The sequence below is a fragment of the Rhagoletis pomonella genome, unplaced genomic scaffold, assembly GCF_013731165.1.
Source record: "Rhagoletis pomonella isolate Grant_MI unplaced genomic scaffold, Rhpom_1.0 Rhpom_scaffold_00446, whole genome shotgun sequence".
Classification (NCBI taxonomy): domain Eukaryota; kingdom Metazoa; phylum Arthropoda; class Insecta; order Diptera; family Tephritidae; genus Rhagoletis; species Rhagoletis pomonella.
In genome coordinates this window covers 1,164-21,555 of record NW_023459000.1, presented here as the reverse complement: position 1 = coordinate 21,555, position 20,392 = coordinate 1,164, and the positions used below count along the sequence as shown (strand labels likewise).

Genomic DNA, 20,392 nt, shown 5'->3' with positions numbered 1-20,392 from the left:
AGTCTCCATCTTCTGATGAACTTAGAAAACTGCAAGAAAACGTGTTAGTTTCGGTGCATAGTGGAAGACGTCGTAAAAAAGAAGCAGACCAATCTTCATGGAAGAGCGAACGCGAAAAGCAAAAAAAATATATCTATGTAAAAGTTACTCTTTCTAAACTCGCTGTATTCAATTTTTATATATAAAATTTGTAAAAACTACCACATTGCCATATTGTTTTTTAATGTTATTAGGCTCTTGTTTATCCAAATTTTCAGATAATAAAGAGAAATATACAATTTGGACGTTTTTTTAAATTATGGCCCACTATTATAAAATCACATAACGCTGTTTGCAAGTGGACTACTCATTTGTGCAATATTAAAAAAATTCAACAAACTTTCGTACAAATTTCGAACTTTTAAAAATTCTAAAAAATCAATCGACATTTTTAGCCATTTGAGACGTGTACTTTATTCTACTAGAATTTAATGGGCTACAAAACTGCATACTCAGAATTTAATTAAAAAACTCGAAATTTTAACGAAAATTTGTAGCATTTTTGTTTAAATTGCATACATTTTTAAGGCAGTGTCACTCGATTGGTACATTTGTACAGATTTGTAAATTTTTATATTGGGCTATTGGTAAAAGAAAGTGGGACAATTTTTTTTTTTGCATTCAAAAGATTGGTACAATACAGCGACGTTCTATTGAAAAATTTCAATAAATCAATTTTCGTGATTGGGATAGTGAAAAGTATTTTGGGTGTTCAAACAATTGGGATACGATTTACACCAAATTTTAGCGAAAACCCAATCGTGTGACACTGCCTTTAAACTTGTATTTATACGAATGTTGGTAAAGAACGAACCATAAAAAACTAACAGAAATTAAATAACAACAAAAATATTATTTCAAAACTTGTCAAAATTTGGTGCGGCTATAATTTTTTCGACTACTGTACATAAGTTGTACATAGTAGCACAATGCCACTCATATTTGACTAACAAACAAACTACGGGCAGGAATTTCAAGATTTCAACCCTGTTTTTATGAAAAATTTTATTTTTATCAGTATTTTTCTTTTAATAAAAATATGTGGAATAAAAGTGAAACTAAAAAAAATTTTGCCAGAACCCCCCTGAAAAAAAATCCTGGCTACGGCCCTGCACACACATGTATACACAGCAGCAAGCTCATGCCACCAACAGCGATGTTGTATACATAAAATTTCTTCTGGGTATGTATGTAATACAATGTTCTGACCGACATCGAAAACACGTTGAAAACACGGTTTGTGGATTGTGGACTCAATGTCGTTCTGACCGACATTTTGTGTTTTCGATCTGTTTTCGTTGACACTTGAGACATCATTGTGTTTGTTTACATTTATTAGCAACGAGAATGGTAAGATGTTAATTCGTATATTTGGTTAAATTGTTAATAAAATCGTGTATTATAGAATTCTGACAAGAAAAAAACTCTAGCGAAAGTATTGGCTTTGAGAAGCCACACAAAAATATTGTGCGCCGATGATTCCATAAGAGAAGTGATGGAAGCTATCACTAGGAGGCACTCAGCCCTTGCAGAGAAGATCGCGAAATTAAAGAAACAGCGTTTGATCTTACTCAGTTTAATAAAGGAACTTGGGATGCCGATCAAATCGTGTTGGACAAAAGTTTGTATATTTTTCTACCAACGTAGAAATGAGGGTACAAATAAATGCTAATAATTCTAGGAACGTAAGCAGCATTTTTGGGAATTTGATTGCCAAAGAAATGGACCTGCTTTTTTTTAGAGAAAATTTTCGCATGAACAATAGCTCATTTGAGAAACTATGCGACATCCTTAGGCCTCTACGAAAAATGGGCACAAACTATAGGAAAGCTATTCCACTTGAAAAAAGAGTGGCTATAGCAGTATTTGCTTTAGGCTCGTCTGCAGAGTATCGGTGCATCGCAAATATGTTCGGTGTAGGCAAATCAACGGTATACCATATTTTGCTGGAATTTTGCAACGAAATCTGGAGGCTTCTACAGCCAACTTACTTGAATAAATTGCCACTTACTAGGGAAATTGTTGCTGAATTGGTTAGTGGATTCGAGACACTTGGATTCCCGCAATGCTTGGGAGCAATTGGTTAATATAGAGTTATTCATTTTTTAATCTTCGCAGGTGAAATAATATTTGTTGTTTACAGACGGATGCCGCATTGAGGTACATCCATCATCTGAAGAAGCTGTGGATTATTATAATTATAAAGGGTGGTATTCTACTGTTTTAATGGCATTAGTTGACGCTAGGTAAAATCCTGAATTTCAGATACAGGTATAAGTAAATAAACGATAATGCCTAATCTTTTCAGATACCGCTTCATTTACATAAACGTCGGGAGTCCCGGGCGATGCAACAACTCACAAATTTTTGAGTCATCATCACTTAAGCAGGAGATAGAGAATTGTCCCTCACTAAGCGAAATGACTCGGGAAATTTCTGGTGTAAATGTGCCAGTATTTATTATTGGAGATTTGGCTTTTAGATTTAGCAAAAAACTTATGAAACCGTACCCATTTAGCGTAAATCAAAACTCAAATGAAAAAGTATTTAACTATGCTCTTTCAAAAGTTCGTAGAGTTGTCGAAAACGCTTTTGGACACCTCAAAGCCCGATTTCGTCGCGTTGGAAAAGGAATTGACAACTCTATACGGAATGCCAATTCCATAATTAAAGCATGTTGCATCCTTCACAACTTTCTAAATGATTGCAATGATTCCCTAAACAGTAAGTGGTTACAGGCTTTGGAGGAGTTGGAGACTAGGCGCCAATACCCGAGTGATGTGAGATATATATCTGATGACCCAAGTAATGCAGAAATGATACGATCTGCGCTGTGCACGTATTTAAGTAAGTATATTAATTACACCAATTACCAATTACAAATATAAACGAATAACGAAGAGCTAGAGAGAAGAGTTCTCTTCATCTCTATCTTCTACTTCATCATCTTTTCCCTTAATATCAATATTAATCTTTGTCCTTATTTTTATATTTGTCTTTGTCGTTGCCTTTGACTGCGCCTTTGCCTTTGTAACTTTATAGAATATAATACCTATATAGATATGATTCCCATATCTTCTAAGTGATTTGACGGATTGGAATAAAATTTATATAGTATAACAACCTTCTCTGTGTACTTCCCTACAATCCCTTAAAATTTCGTTGAACGTAGCCGTTGATTTTCTGTCCACGTATTTGAAATATACCCATACTTTATATTTATTTTTCATTCATTTATTTTCATAGTTTCACATATTTCATATTTACATTATTATTATTTTTTTAGTTATTCATATTTGCACACATTTCACGCGCACACAGTGGCGAACAAAAGTATTTGCACAGAGAATTATTCTCAATATATGCAAAGTTTTTTATTCTAATTTCTAATTCTAATATATATAGTTTCACATATTTCATATTTACATTATTTTATTTTTATTTTTTTTTTTAGTTATTCATATTTGCGCACATTTCACGTGCACACAGTGGCGAACAAAAGCATTTGCACTGAGAATTGTTTGCAATATATGCAAAGTTTCTTATTGTAATTTCTTTTCGATAATGTTTTATAAAAACATATTTCATATTGCACCAAAAAACATAAAAATAAAATCTCTAAACTTCGTGGAAAACTCTGAAAAATTAAATAAATTTGCATACTAATTTGCAACTTTCTGTTCAGATTTTTGGGACAAATTCTTGGCATGCAGTTTTAGAGCCCATTCAATTTTATTCAAGGGCAAATTTGAACTTGCTAAAAAAATCACGAAGTTTAGAGATTTTATTTCTATGTTTTTTGGTGTAATATGAAATATGTTTTTATAAAACATTATCGAAAAGAAATTACAATAAAAAACTTTGCATATATTGCGAACAAAATCTCTGTGCCAATACTTTTGTTCGCCACTGTATGCAATTTTTTCAATTCTTTAGAAATTGAAGTATAGCCTTGTTAATTTCTTTCGTTTCTTTAACATACTCTCCCATTAGTTGGGGTTTTTTGTTATCGTTTTCAGCCAGTTTCTCTGTCATTATTTTTAGCTGTTGGCTTGTTTCTTCATAATCTTTGTTAGACTTCTCCAGCTCTTTTTCTATTTTGTCAAATTTTTGTAATAAAATACTTTGAAAATGATTTCTTCTTTTATTTGTAGGCTCGCTGATTTCTGACGGATTGGGTGACATGGTCGATGTTGACGGCTCGGGTGACGACATGGTAATTGCCGAAGGCGAAGGTGTCGATATGCTAATTGCTGACGGCGAAGGTGTTGAAGACGGTCATGGCAATGGAGATCCATCAACAACACATGAAGAAGGAGATGCAGCCGGTTCCTCCGAAATCCGTACGGATTCGGAGTTAGTGGATCTGCATATTGAACTATTGCCTTTTTAAAATAAGCACATATGAATAAAAAAATACACAAATATTAAAACAAGGTCTCTTACTGCTAAAGCTTTCTTCCAATAAGCCCTCCGGGTTGTAACTCCGATATGGCGAAAGCATATAATAAGTGCCACTGTGAGGGTGACTGCTTGCTTTTCCTTTCTGTAAATGATAATGTTAATTAAACTATTAACCTTTACTATAGCCCTAGTTCACTCACCTAAACTTTTGGGACAAGTTGTGCATTTTGCTTTATTTCAGCAGCTGTGCACACCACGCCTTGTTGCTGCGTCTCCTATGCCATTTCCTCAATAATATGGCTAGTTTTTCTGTGCCCGCGAAGTGCGCCGACTTTTGTTTGCCAAATATCTATTAGCAAGGCTTCTCCCCTGTCATTCCAAACATTCCTTTTCTTGTACTTAGTTTTCTCCATATTTTTCACTAAATCCACATAAATAAATAACAAGTGACAATTTAGGGATGACAAAATATGTCTTCCACTAATATCGAATAAACTAGTGCAGGCACTGATTGGAACGAGTGGAACGTGAGTTTTCAAGTAGTTTTCAACGAAAACTGGTTTCCGACGTGTTTTCATTTGACAGATTTTACATGGACGAAAACACAAGTTTTCGGTTGAAAACCAGTTTTACCAACGAAAACATGTTTTCGATGTCGGTCAGAAAATGGTATAAGTTAACTACATGCAAATGTATGTATGTATGTATATCCATACATGAGCAAACATGCCTTACGGAGAGCTCTGTGAAGTTAGCCCCCCACCAGTGCACATTGTAGGACTTTGTTTGTAGTTGTTTGTAGAGGATTTAAATTTGTTGTAGTTCAACAGATAACAAAATACGATAGGTTGAAAAATCGCCCCCCCCCACTTTCACCTACAATCAATTTGACTAGTGTACCTTGTAGGAAATCGTTTGTAGTTATTTGTAGTGGTTTTGATTTTTTCTGTAGCTTAACAGATAATGAAATACGATGGATTGAAAAAATCGCCCCCACCCCAATTTCACCAACAATCAATTTGACTAGTGTACCTTGTAGGAAATCGTTTGTAGTTTTTTGTAGTGGTTTTGATTTCTTCTGTAGCTTAACAGATAACGAAATACGATCGGTTGAAAAAATCGCCCCACCCCACTTTCATCTACAATCAATTTGACTAGTATACCTTGTAGGAAATCTTTTGTAGTTGTTTTGATTTTTTCTGTTTTTATTTCGATTGTAGTTCAATAGATACCGAAATAAAGAGAGTTTAAAAAAATACTTTTTTCTTAAAATCCGGGTGCCAGCAAATTGATATTTTATTATGATTAGAAATGGTTTGTAGATGTATGTAGTGCTTTTGATTTCGTTTGTAGTTCAACAGATACCGAAATAAAGACATTTGAAAAAAAAAATACTTTTTTCTTAATATACGGGTGCTATTAAATTGATATTTTATTATGATTAGAAATGGTGTTCAGATGTTTGTAGTGCTTTTCTTTTCGTTTGTAGTTCAAGAGATACCGAAATAAAGACATTTGAAAAAAAAAAAATACTTTTTCTTAAAATCCGGGTGCTGACAAGTTGATATTTTATTATGATCAGAAATGGTTTGTAGTTGTTTGTAGCGCTTTTTATTTCGTTCGACATACAAATTTCTTTATTTCGGTATCTGGTGAACTACAAACGAAATAAAAAACACTACAAACATCTACAAACCCTTTCTGATAATAATAAAATATCAATTTGTTAGCACCCGGATTTTAAGGAAAAAGTATCTTTTTTTTAACTGTCTTTATTTCGGTATCTGTTGAACTACAAACGAAATAAAAAGCACTACAAACATCTACAAACCATTTCTAATCACAATAAAATATAAATTTGTCAGCTTCCGGATTTTAAGAAAAGAGTATTATTTTTTTCAAATGTCTTTATTTCGGTATCTGTTGAGCTACAAACGAAATAAAAAGCATTGCAAACATCTACAAACCATTTCTAATCATAATAAAATATCAATTTTTTAGCACCCGGATTTTAAGGAAAAAGTATTTTTTTAACTGTCTTTATTTCGGTATCTGTTGAACTACAAACGAAATAAAAAGCACTACAAACATCTACAAACCATTTCGAATCATAATAAAATATCAATTTGTTAGCACCCGGATTTTAAGAAAAAAGTAAATTTTTTTTCAAATGTCTTTATTTCGTATCTGTTGAACTACAAACGAAAATAAAAGCACTACAAACATCTGCAAACCATTTCTAATCATAATAAAATATCAATTTAATAGCACCCGTATTTTAAGAAAAAAGTGTATTTTTTTTCAAATGTCTGTAAAGTAGCTTCGCCTGCGCTACAATAACATATTCGACATCACCCTAGCATGCGCCTTACAACTGCACATAGGTACAAATATATAAACATACATACATACTGGTAGACGTACACACAAACTAACATACCAACGAGACTAAAACATACATACGTACATACATACGCATACACGAAGCTGGCATGGCAAGCGCATAAAAATTTCGCAAACACCAACTTGGATAACCATGCGCACTAACATATGGAAGAAATTCGCTACTCAAAACACATAACGCGGAATAAGCCCACTCACTTCTCAAACAGCTCATACAAAGCCGCATACCAGCATCAGTTGTCCGTAGGTAAGCACGGAGCGTATCCGGGGCTTCGGGCCTATTTGGGGCGCTCTTGGTTTTCCTCCTCGGAGGAGGACTGATTGGTTGAAGGGGGCTGCAAGGGGGGGAATACCCCTCATGCAAAACTCCAAAACCATTATGGGCTAGAACCATTTTTGGATACGGTATCAAGCAGACAGGGGGCGTAACCCCTTTGGGCTTGCCCAATTCCGAGCACCCCTGTCTGCTTATGATACCGCGCGGCCAGCGGGCGCTGAAGGGGGGCGAACCACCCCCTGCATTGCCTAGCGGCCACGAATACATACGGGGGGACTGGGCAAAGTTTCGATGCCCTGGGGGACCGCACTAATGATCAGTTGTCCGTAGGTATCACCAATCTGGACCGCCAGCACTACTGCCGCCCCAAGGCCGAAATTTCTACCGAGGACCGCCCGCTATTCACCGTCATCCAGGGCCGCGGCAATAATCGTCCCCACCGCTAGGGCCCGCACCGCTGCTCTAATCACCGGGGGCCGCTACTCATACTGCCGCCCCAAGGCCGACATTTCTACCGAGGACCTCCGGCTTTTCACCGTCATCCAGGGCCGCCGCAATAATCATCCCCACCGCTAGGGCCCGCACCGCTGCTCTAATCGTTGGGGGCCGCTGCTATTACGGCCGCCCCAAGGCCGAAGCTACAACCGTGGGCTGCCCGCCATCATCACCGAGGACTGCGAACGCTAACTATCGCAAACCAGGGCCGCTGTCACCGTTGCCACCATCAGGGCCCGCGGCTACTGTCTTCACCACCGAGGCCGCCGCAATTATCGTCGCTCTAGGCCGCCGCTACTACCCGTCATGAGTACGGTAATCGCTACTGCGGACGTCAGCCATCGTCGTCCAGGACCGCTGTCACCGCCGTAGTTAAAAAGGGCCGCATTCGCCCTTCGCCACAATCAGGGCCGCATACAACACCACTGTGGGAGGTCGCTGCCGCCCTCATCATTACATGGGCCACTGCCAACGTCACCGCTAAGGCCGCCACCACCACTGCAAGGGAACTGCAGGCAGCCGTCGCTGTCGCCGTCACAACCGCCGCGACTGCTCTCATTCCACGCACTTTACTACGACTGACGCGTAGCACTGCCAATCGGGTGTCATCAGTAGCACTCCCGTCGCCGTACAATTACCCGCCGAATAATCTCCGACACCGATTGCCGACTCTCTCTCTCTCTACCTTACGCTCTGCCCTGTACGATAAGTTGCCGGCATTCTAGATAGCAACGTGTGTGTGGTGTGTGGGTGTGCTGGACTTAATACACAAATCATTGTGTTTTATTTGGTGGGGCTTAGTGGGACCTTCGCTGGACTCTGGAGCGGCTGAGCGTACCTCAGCCCTCGACAAAACCAACCTCATAAATGGTGCCCAAGCAGGGACCCAGCTCTGCAGGCGCATGTGAAAAAACCTTATTAAGTTCAGAATTAAATTCATAAATAGTCACTGCAGATATAGTGTAAGGATAGTGATTTTCTCTATGTAATTACCATAGTGTAGATGCAGTGTAATGCTGCATGTTTATCGATTTCGATACTTTACAAACACTCTTGGGTTTTCTGTAATCCCTAAAATAACAAATGAGGAAATAAAGCATGGCAAAAGGTATACTTGGTCAATCGGTCGTGTTTTTTATTTTCATTGTCCACGAGTATTGATTAAGAATATTATTGATATCCGACCAACTTCCATCCGGAACATCATTTAATCGCATACGAAATATTGGTCCTTACGCGCCGGATGGCTCATTAAATCCGTTTGCTTTCAACAAAAATTGCATTGGGGTCACACGTGGACACCGCCCGAATTTTATAACTCGTTATATAAATTAATCGCACGTCATCCTGGACCGGAGCCATCATCCATCTTATCACTGGGCACATTTTGATAGCCTGTGAGGACAACTGTTTGAATTACGTTGACGTTTGACAAATCATCCGATTTTGGACTTCTGTATTTCCGGGCCGAGCTACTAGAGTAAAGGGTAAGTGATTGAATTGCAGTTTGGCCATTCGATTGAGAAAAAGAGAAAATTGATCGAGCTGCTAAGCAGCAGATCGAGAGGTATGATCGCCTAAAAAAGGAACTTCTAAATTTAAAAAAAGACGGACCCGATCGAAAATCGAGACATCATTTCAAAATACGTTTAGATTGAATTGAAAACCTACGTGCTGATTTCCTGTCAACGCATTACGAAATTTTAGGCGTTGATGGAGCAAATGAAAGCGAATATGTTACCAAAGATCTATTCAATCAGTTCGAAACTTGTGCACAAGGGTATATTAATTTTGTTCACATAACGGTTGTTTGTAACAGCCAAAACGAATCGAGATAGATATAGACAAATGTATACATAAATGCTCAGAATGAATAGAGAAATCGATTAGGCCACGATAACTCGAGCAAAAAATGAGATATCTCAACGACATTTGGTACGTAGGTTTCCGTTAATCCAAGGTAGGTTGGTATTGAAAATGGGCGAAATCGGACTGTAACCACGCCCACTTCCCATATAACGGTAATTTCGAGAAATACGAAAACTGCGATATTTTAGTAACTACTGAAGATAATTCACTCAAAATTGATATTTATAATAATTTTCAGACAAAAAATAGGAATATTATAAATTTTTAGAAAATGGGCGTAGCCACGCCCACTTATGGTTACATTGGTATATCTTGGTAACCGCTGCACCAATTTCTTCCAAACTTGGCACAGTTATTGGTCTTGATACAGCATACTAAACGGCCGAAAATTCTAAAAATCGGACAATAACCACGCCCACATCCCATATAACGGTAATTTTCGGAAATACGAAAACTGCGATATTTTAGTAACTACTGATGATTATTCACTCAAAATTGATATTTGAAACAATTTTTAGACGAAAAATAATAATATTATAAATTTATGGATAATGAGCTTATCCACGCCCACTTATGGTTACATGTATATATCTTGGCAACCGCTGCACCGATTTTATCCAAACTTGGCACAGTTGTTGGGCTTGGTACAGCAATACAAATGGCCGAACATTTTTAAAATCTGACAATAACTACGCCCACAGTCCATATAAGGGTAATTTAGAGAAATACGGAATCTTCGATAAATCACTAAATATTAAAGCTAATTTATTCAAAATTGACGCCTGCAACAATTCTTTACCAAGGAATAGGTTTATGATCAAATTTTAGAAAATGGGCGTGGCACCGCCCACTTATGATCACATATATATATATCGGTAACCGTTCTACCAATTTATACCAAACTCGGTATTTTTATTGTGCTTGCCACATAAAAGCAAAACGTTGAAAGTTATTGAAATCGGACTAAATTTCAGAAATGCTTGAAATTTCAATACTTCGAAATTTAAGGACGCTAATTTACTTAAAATTTATACACCCCGGCTTATCATGTAGCGGTAGCTTTCGGAAAGGTGGAAAACATATATTTAATACTTGCGCCGGGTATTTAATGTTCGGCTCCGCCCGAACTTAGACTTACTTGTTTTTAATATTATTCAGTGCTCACGCAAATTTGTGTTCCTTTTGCTAAAAAATGAGAGTACATAACTTGATTAAAAAAAATTTAGAGGTCGCTCAAGTCCCATTTTGTTTTGCTTAAAATTACTCGTCCTTCAATTCGTGCGCACACGAAATTCCTCTGGAAATTTAAGTTTTGTAAGATCTTATAATATTCTTTTGAGGCCGCTGAATATACTAGGAGAGTTATTTGTTCTATGCGGCTCTTACCTTTTTAGATAATACGAATAGATAATAAAAAAAAAACAGAAAAACCCCTGAAATTGGACTTTAAAATGTGATTATTTCTTAGAAAACATTTGTTTAATTTTACGTCAATGATGATATGTACAGCCATAACCTTAGCGAAGAAAACGAGTAATCGCAGAGGATTTTACGTTCATTACTTGTCAAGATATCCGCAAATTATTGAACCTGAATCTAGTTGCGTGGCTGATGCCTGTGATTCAGAATTTCAGAAACGGGCCACTTTAATTATGTGATATTTTATTTCCAATCATTAGTGGTATTTTTTCATAGCTATTGACAATGCAAACAATTGTCTAACTTTAATTTTATTAAATTTTTTTTTGCTTATATATCGACAAGTGTTTTTTCTTTGTCCTGTTTACTTCAAAATTCAATTACAGACGATCTAAATGACCGATTTTGACAGTTCAGCCGTCATTTTCATTGTTATTAACAGATCTTCAAGAAAATAGGTTTTATTTATTTAAAAATAATTTTTAAGGGTAAATGTTTCTAAAATTGTTGGTAAGAATACAAAAATAATAGTCTTCACCACCACAACAGAAAAAAAAACACATATGCAAAATTTTACTCTAAAAAATTTTGTTGAGAAAAAAAATGGATCGCAACGTGGAAAATCGTTATTTTTACTTGAAGGCTATCGCGCACTGCAACGAGCGCGTTCGGACTTATTTTGGTCAAGTGCGTCTGCAACCAGCGTGGCCTCACCGGTTTATTTGATTTCATGTCAATGACAGAGACAAAATAAACAGAGGCAGATTTAAGTAAACAAGTTATTTTTAAACAAAAAACAAAACCGACTTCAATTCTCATATAAAAATTTAAGATAATTGTTGATTTCTTCATGATCCAATGATCGAATTTTATCCAAATTAGTATGGGAACACTTATGAAGTAACACCTTTCCTTTAAAGAAATCGGTTAAAGTGGTCCAAAGCAGGGATGTTGCGAATGTGGAATTTTAGACATCCGCGGATGCGAATGCGGATGCGGATGTTTAAAAGCTAACATCCGCGGATGCGAATGCGAATGCGGATGTCAAATATTTTTAAGAAATAAATTTGGTGAGTACATTAGGGGATTTAGGTAAATAACAAATTGAAAAGTTATTAATTTTTAATAATATTTTTTTATTTAGTACTTTGATTAAAAAAATTTGAACATTGTGTTTAAGAAAGAGAATTTTGCCGCCTTTTCGGATTACAGCCTGTTTGCTAACGGGTCGTAAATCAATCCTGCGCCACTAAATAACTACTCGCTCGAGGCGACATACTTGAAAAACTTGAAACTTGACAAAATTGTAAATTCTTTTCGATTGACGCTGCACCAGTTGAGAGAATTTTCAGTTACATTTTTTTTTTATTGCGGTGCAACAATTCCTATTAGGAAATTTCATCGGGGCTGCAAATTTCGGATGCATCCTCCTGACTTTCATCTTCACAATCTAGCATCATGGCAAGATCGTTGTTTAAACACCGTTATTTTCCAATTTGGAGCACCAATTCTTTTGGTTGTTTCAGAATTTGGAGAACCTGTTACGTCATCAGCGTTTTTCGATTTTAGTTTTTGTAATTCATTTTTAATCCTGTCTTCTGTGACTACTGGTTTGAAAAATGTGCGCTTTTAGCGAGGTTCTAAATAGGTGGATATGGCAAATAAATTATTATTTTCTAGGAATGAAAATTTCGAAGGAAATTCTGAAAGTCGTTGCTGTCAGCAGAATTAGTTTAAAATCTTGTTATTTTGTTAAAAAGGTACCGCTTTTTTAATAATAATTTGAATTATGGAATCACGGACGATAAAGGTCTCAGATTTGCTTAGTTCCCGGGTAACTTCTTGGAAAGGTTCTCCTGTAATGAATAGTAAGTAAGTAATGTAAGTAATGTAAGTAATGTAAGTAAGAAATGTAAGTAGTTTTTTTTTTATTAATTAGCTGAACTCGACTTTTCCTAGTTGCAGGCAGTCACAATTTATTACTCACCGCTGTCGGTACCATAAGCCATCAAATCCGTTTTGTTGTTCCATTCTATGCGCTCAATGTGTTTTGATACATTTTTTGAGGCGGTTGAACGCAAATTTTCAACATATGTATCGTTAATACTATTTCACATTGTCGATGAAATGCAAAAAACCACAACTAACTAACTAAAACGATGTGGTACTTATGAATCGAGGAAATGCATCATAATCAAACAAAAAGTAAATTTTGGATTTTTAGTTAGTTACGGCTTTTTGTATTTCAGTGACGATGTGAGTTAAGCCCTTTCCTTACTATACTAACGATATATTACATGCCAAGTCCCACTCCTCAATAGATATAAAATTCACCTTGAATTAATTCTTATTTAATTTGTGAACTTGGCTGTCGACTTATTTACATATCATTTCATCTTTATTTCGATGCGTGCTAATTTTGATAATTTACACAAAATAAAAATAAATGTTTTTGTTTTCGAGCTGAAAGACTAATAAAAGGAAACAGAGAACTTAAGAATATTAAGTTTTATGAGAAAAAAATAATTACTCTTTGACTTTAAATTACGAAAGAAGGTCGACGTAGGAGGCAATCTTAACGTAGCATCTCCACAGGCAAAAAAATGTCGGCAAAAATTTTTTGTTTGCCAGATATACGTTTTATCAGTGTACCTGCAAAATATTCGCATTCGCAAAAGCTCCGCATTGATTATTGCAAATGCGAAGCGAATGCGAAGGTTAAAATTTATGCGGAAGTTCCGCGGTTGCGAATGCGAATGCGAATGCGAATATTCGCAACAACCCTGGTCCAAAGTTATGCGGTAACATACAAAAAAAAAAAAATATATTCCGACGAATTGATAACCTTCTCCTTTTTGTGAAGTCGGTTAAAATTATAGTTTTTCAATTCATTTATTGAACAAATGCCTATAATATTCAGAAAACAAACAAGGCACTGAGGTAGATTCTGTTTATTTTTGACTGTCACATGAAAGCAAGTAAACCGGTGATGGCACGCTGGTTGCAGACACACTTGACCAAAATTAGTCCGAACGCGCTCGTTGCATTGCACGTCAGATTTCAAGTAAAAATAACAGGGTTCCCCGTTGCGAACCATTTTTTTTCAACAGAATATTTTAGAGAGTAAATTTTTGTATATGTGGTTTTTTTTCTGTGTGAAAAAGTGGTGGAGAAGACTATTACTTTCGTATTTTTACCAACAATTTTATAAACATCTACCCTAAAAAATTATTTTTAAATAAATGAAACCTATTCTCTTGAATAGTTTTTAATAAGAATGAAAATGACAGCTGAACTGTCAAAATCGGTCAATTACATCGTTTGTAATTGAATTTTGAAGTAAAAAGGACAAAAAAAAAACACTTGTCGACATGTAAGCAAAAAATTTTTTTTTTTAATCAAAGTTAGACAATTGTGTGCATTGTCAATAGCTATGAAAAAATACCACTAATGATTGGAAATAAACTATCACATAATTGAAGTGGCCCGTTTCAGAAATTCTGACTTCGATATTTAAAAACACGTACCGCTTTAAATTTTAGGACTTTGAAAATTTTTTCGAGATATTCTCTGATACTTTCAAGGTCGCTGAGTGTGCTGAACTAGTTTTTTTCGCTAGGTCCCGAAATATAAAAAAAAAAAATAAAAAAAACGTAAAAAATTAAAATAAGCTAAGAAACTAATAAAAACTAATTTAAAACTAAACTAGTAAACTAAAAAACTAATAATAAAATAAACTAATTTAATAATATCTATCAGCGACGCACAGTGTTTCGACTATATGGAGGCAGATGGAAATAATAGTACACCTGCACCGATTTCACTGAAACTTGACATGTTCTCTAGTTTTACTTAGAAATAGAAAAGTATGAAATTTTGTAAAGATGGAATAATTGCCACGCCCTCTACTCTTGTGGGCGCAATCATTAAATCTCATCCGATTTCGATGAAATTTAGTTTGTAGTCTTTATTTTATTAGAAAAACCTAAATATAAAATATGGGGAAGATTGGATTACTATAACGTTCAAAACTCACAAAAAAATGTGGGCCCAGTCATTAAATGTGATGGAATTTTGGATAATTTTTGTTTTCTGCTTTCCACTCTCAGAAAACAAAGGTTATACAATAAAATGACTTAGGTGTCAATACTCGCTTTTTTCCCAATATCTGGTGGGATTTTTTCATTGTTTGAAAAATTCTTTTCGCTAAATTATGCAAAAAGAAGCTGAAAATCAAAAATTAAGAAAATCAAAAATTACATATATTTGCAAAGTCGCGCGTAAAGATCAAATTATATATTTGAAAACTACATAAAATTCTCTAAAATATTAGTCTAATTTCAAGACCTGACGGACCGGTACTCACACTTTTTTTTACTAATAATCTTTAGCATCTACATTTCAAAGTAAATTTTTTGGTAAGAAAATAGGAAAATACCAAATAAATATTTATCATTCACCTGAATATTCCACGACATTTAGATAATTAATTACAATTGAAAAAGAAACACTTTCTATAATGGGTTCAGCGCTAAATGCAACTAAACTGATTAGTCGGTATCGCGCCCATTCCCGTATTTTTTTTGGAAATGTATCGTTCGTGAAGAAGGGGGGTTAGTAAATAATGTAAAATTTGGTACCTATGACTTTTACTATTCCCTCTCTAAGTCAAACCGGTTTTTTTTTACCAACTGTCACCATGACTTTTTTCTACCTGCCTCCATATAGTCGAAACACTGTGCGACGTCGTGATTTTTTTCCTGTTAGGTCAAATGAACACAAATTTTAGTGAGGCTGAATTATTTAAAAAATTAAAATTGTTTTATCCTCTCCCGTAATCGAGGAAATTTTATATTTTTCATATCTTTAGGTTTTTTTAAGATGTTTGTCGACATTTGGGACTTAGAGAAAAAAAATGTTTTATCCTCGAAAAAAACTAGTTCAGCACACTCAGCGACCTTGAAAATATCAATTAACAGCTCGAAAAAATTTCCAAAGTACGAAAATTTAAAGCGGTACGTTTTTTAAATACAGGCATCAGCCACGCATCTAGATTCAGGTTCAGTAATTTGCCGATATCTCGACAAGTAATGAACGTAAAATCCTCCCCTAGTGTATTCAGCGGCCTCGAAAGCATATTATCTTACAAAACTTAAATTTCCAGAGTAATTTCGCGTGCGCACAGATTGAAGGACGAGTAGTTTTAAGCAAAACAAAAATGGACTTGAGCGACCTCTAAATTTTATAATTTCTTTTAAATCAAGTTGTGTACTTTCATTTTTTAGCAAAAGGAACACAAATTTGCGTGATCACTGAATAATATTATTATTATATATACTTTCACGAATTTCAAATTTTATTAAGAAATGTTTGCAAACATTTTGGGTATGCATTTTTGTAGCCTATTCAATTTTAGTATAATAATGTGCAAGTTTCAATGCATACCCAAAAAGTTTCTAAAAATTCTGCATTTTCGTGAACTTTGCGTAAAGTTTTATGGCCTTATTCATAAAAAATAAAAAAGGCTTATAAACTGAAAAATGTATGAAAATGTCATTTTATTAAGCTCTTTAAACCTACTTTATTTTTTATGAATAAGGCCATTAAACTTAACACGCAATTTCAGTTTATTTTAAGTGATGGACAAAACTGAATCATAGTAATCCATATAAGCAAAGAAAATTGGGTTGCCAATGGAAGAAAAAATTGAAAAAGTGTGGTTTTTAAAAAGTATTCGATACTACGAGTACTTTGCAAAGTATCGAGTAAAATCACTAAATAAGCTATTGAGTATTAAAGTAATAATTTTTATACTCTCAGTATCGATACTTACTCAATATCGATAGTAGCGAACCCTATCCTCACTTTTCGTACCCTTAGACACGAAAAAAAGCTGGTCTCAAGCCTTATCGTTCCTCAAATTACGTATTTCGAAATAGTGTACAGCAAACTAGACTCTCATTCCCTCCACAAACTCGATGTTGCATTTAACCATGTCACTAGGTACGTACGGTAATTTGGGCATTTATCTACATTGAGAAACTCGAGAAAGAAACTTTAGAAAAGCTCGTAATTGTATATTTATGTTTAAATTGAGAAGCTTAAGTTTTCCAAATGCACCCGCGCCTTTAATTTTATATTGCCAAAGTTTAATTATTTAAGCACTTCAAGACTTTTTTGTTAATGGAGTCAGACTTTGGAACTCCCTTCTATTGTCTTTAAAAGACTCGCTTTGCGAAAGCAATTCCAAAAAACCTATCTTTGAATATTTCACTGATAATGTCGCATAATGAGGTGGTTATACATTTTCTCTTTACTTTTATACGCTTTATACAATTTCTGTTTGTACTCTAGTCATTACGTTTATGCATTCTTGCATATTTATATATTTATATTTCTATATTTGTTATTACACATATTGTTGTTGCTATATACTTTTATTCTAATATTCACATGTACTTATCTGTTCTTTATAATGCGCAATAAAAGATTAAAGCTTAATGCGCTAATGTATTTAACGAAATAAATGAAATGAAATGAGATGAAATGAGCCGATGGACGGTGGAGGTATTATGATAAGGAAAAGCAGGTCGCCAGTTGGAAAAGGTTGGGAACCACTGTTTTATTAAGTTATATGTTTAGTCGTGAAAAAAGGAGCTTTGATTTTTTTTGGATGACTAGCTTAGAAAGTGTTAACAAAGGGTTAAGTACCTACAGTCCACTACGTTTTGAAACCTAATTTTGAATGACAAATCTCAAGGAGTTTAGCATGAAATGTCGTCAGATGCCTATATTTGACCTTCGTTAAACCTTTCAATGCAAGCACAGTGTGATTGCTAAGAATATTAAAAATTATAGCCCCATGTTGAGCATTTCCCTTGAAACTAAAAAAAAAAAATAATAATAATAAGATCAATGTACCAATTTTTCCAAATGTTAATTTCGCTTGAGTGACATATTGTGACAGCGGGGACAAAGTTGCAACCAAATTAACCATTTTCCTCAAATGCTATAAAAGCTCCCCCAATCCTCCAAGAGCAAACTTTCCTCTTTGCAGCCTGCAATGTTCAAATGTCTAAACAAAATCAAAACAAATTACCGCATCTTTTCAATGTGAATATACCCGCCTACCACAAAACCAAACCTCAACCATTATATTTCAAAATAGTCACTTAGTGTGTCACCCATCAGATATCAGATACCGTTTTTGAATTTTTAATGCGCGGCTAAAAGTGTCACCTCACCTAATGAATCATTAGCCCCTCCGACCTAAAGGGATCGGGCCAACTTACCGCTCGATATTCGCTTTTATGTGCTCGTATCTCCTGCCTATTGTGTTCATTGCATGCACGCTACCTACGTTGTATGTACATACATGCATACATACTATGTATATACCCTGAAGGAAAGATTGGTCCAATTGCTCGAAAACTATAGTCGTAGGTATAGTAGTTTTGTAACTAGACCAAAGATGTCCAAAAATTTAAAGCAATGTAACGTAAAACAGGTGAATTGTACTAAAAGTGGTTCGAATGTAATGCATAACGAGTTTTGTTCTAAAATTGGTTACAATGCCATGCAGTAACGGACAATGGGTATAATAACGATTTGCTGATATCTAGGCACTTAGTCAACGAATTTTCATGTGCGGCGTTGGCATGTAGAGAGAGTATCCGCTTAAAAAATCTGAGAACCCCGGTTCGAATCGCAGCTGGCGCAAGTTTTATTTTTGTTTTTTTCCCCCCAAAATTGGTTACAATGTAATGCAGAAGCGGACAATTGGTCCGAGCCTAGGACATTCAATGTTAAATGCAAATAGAATTTTACATGTTCTTGGACCAAACTTTGGACTAGTTACAATCACTTGCAGTCTAGTTTGTGGTGTGCTCTAAGTCTATTCCGAGGTCCTACAGGATTTGCATGTGTGAATGTATGTATGCATGTATGGAAATAACTGACTCGCAGACTTTTGGACATGAAATACCATTAAACCCACCCTAAATCTACTTACGTTTGCCTCACTTTTTGCAACTTTTACTGTTCTTGTTTATATTTTTGTGTGTTTTAAAAATGTCAAAAGCTCTAAAGCAAATACTGGCGACAGTTGAAAACTTTAACGAATGAACGAAAGGTCGGCTGAAAGCTAATTTTTTGTGCATACGTAAATACAAGGGAACGATGTAGCTTGTGCATAATTGATAAATAATAAAAATGCTCTCTACCCATACCCGAACTCCCCAATCACAGACACTAACCATGTCCAACCGTACTGGCGAGTGTGCGATCACATGTGTCACTCAAAATGTTCGCAATCAGTGACATTCATAGCCTCATGAACAAAAGTATGTGATGTGGTCACAAGTAAGATGGGTATGCTGAGTCTGTCAGCAGTCACTTTATTTCTTTTGCTTTTCTATTGCTACATACAAACGGTTTTAAGTGAAATGTCCTTTACATTTACAGAATACAATCCCAGCCAGCATTTGAAAACATAAAAGCCTGGGAATCGAGTCTTCTCGGAGCGCAACATATTGCCGAAGACCGCACGAGGAAAGAAAAAACGACAGAGACCATAACGATTACTCGAATCTCGAATAAGTTAACATTTAAACTACTACATTGACTTTTTAGAACTATTAACTTTTCTAAGCGGTTTTAAAAATAAAATATATAAATAATAATAAACATAGTTTTTAGGAAAAAACACGCTACATTTATTTCAATGACTTAGTATTTATCATTACGAAAAAGAAACTTAGATTTAATTTTATAGAGCGTTCTTTTGTTTGCTCTTCATATGTGCTCGCCACGTTTTTTCTTTATTTTTGAGATGCCTGCTTTAGATACTCGATCAATTTCATTATCTCAGCTTTTTGATGAAGGTTTAATTTTATGAATTTTTCCTCTTTATTGGCATTCTTTAAACATATAAACAATGCACAACTCACAAATTCAAACGCTGACAACAAAGATAAATTCGGGGTATACTCGTAAACAAATTGAGATCGGGCTTGTTTTTGTTGCCAAACAAATGGTCGGTTTGCAAAATTTTTAAGCTCAGAAAAGTTAACCCAAAAGCGGTACGTGAACATTGAAATGCGGTTAACTTAGCCGAGCGATTAACTTTTGCGCGAGTTAACTTTTCCGCGATTCTACTGTATAAGAAATAAAATTAAATATTGCTATATAATTATTACTGAATAATGGAAAGTTGATTTCGTCTCCTCCGTCCCGAGCGACGAGAATACTAAAAGTTCCATATAATTAATGGTGAGAGGAATCCGAATTTAATATAATTTTTGCGATCTGACAAATATTTAGTACAGCTTTTTTGTATGGAATTGGCCCAATAATTGTTGGAATTTTTATACCCGAGCGCACTTGTGCACAAGGGTATTATAACTTTGTTCACATAACGGTTGTTTGTAACAGGCAAAACGAATCGAGATAGATATAGACAAATGTATACATAAATGATCAGAATGA

General features: G+C 35.2%; 1 protein-coding gene across 1 annotated transcript; it reads left to right on the top strand.

Moving 5' to 3' along the window:
- Nucleotides 1-1,449: 1,449 nt before the first annotated feature.
- On the top strand, nt 1,450-4,509 carry LOC118750907. The gene is made up of 3 exons (XM_036485649.1): nt 1,450-1,660; nt 2,778-2,886; nt 4,194-4,509. Exons 1-3 carry the CDS (start codon nt 1,535-1,537, stop codon nt 4,430-4,432), a joined length of 474 nt encoding a protein of 157 aa, XP_036341542.1. The 5' UTR covers nt 1,450-1,534; the 3' UTR covers nt 4,433-4,509.
- Nucleotides 4,510-20,392: the final 15,883 nt, after the last annotated feature.

Coding starts and splice junctions, on each gene's coding strand:
- LOC118750907 (XM_036485649.1), top strand. CDS start 1,535: ATGGAAGCTATCACTAGGAGGCACTCAGCCCTTGCAGAGAAGATCGCG. Junction 1,661..2,777: donor TCAAATCGTGTTGGACAAAA/GTTTGTATATTT, acceptor AAGTGGTTACAG/GCTTTGGAGGAGTTGGAGAC. Junction 2,887..4,193: donor TGCGCTGTGCACGTATTTAA/GTAAGTATATTA, acceptor TTTTATTTGTAG/GCTCGCTGATTTCTGACGGA.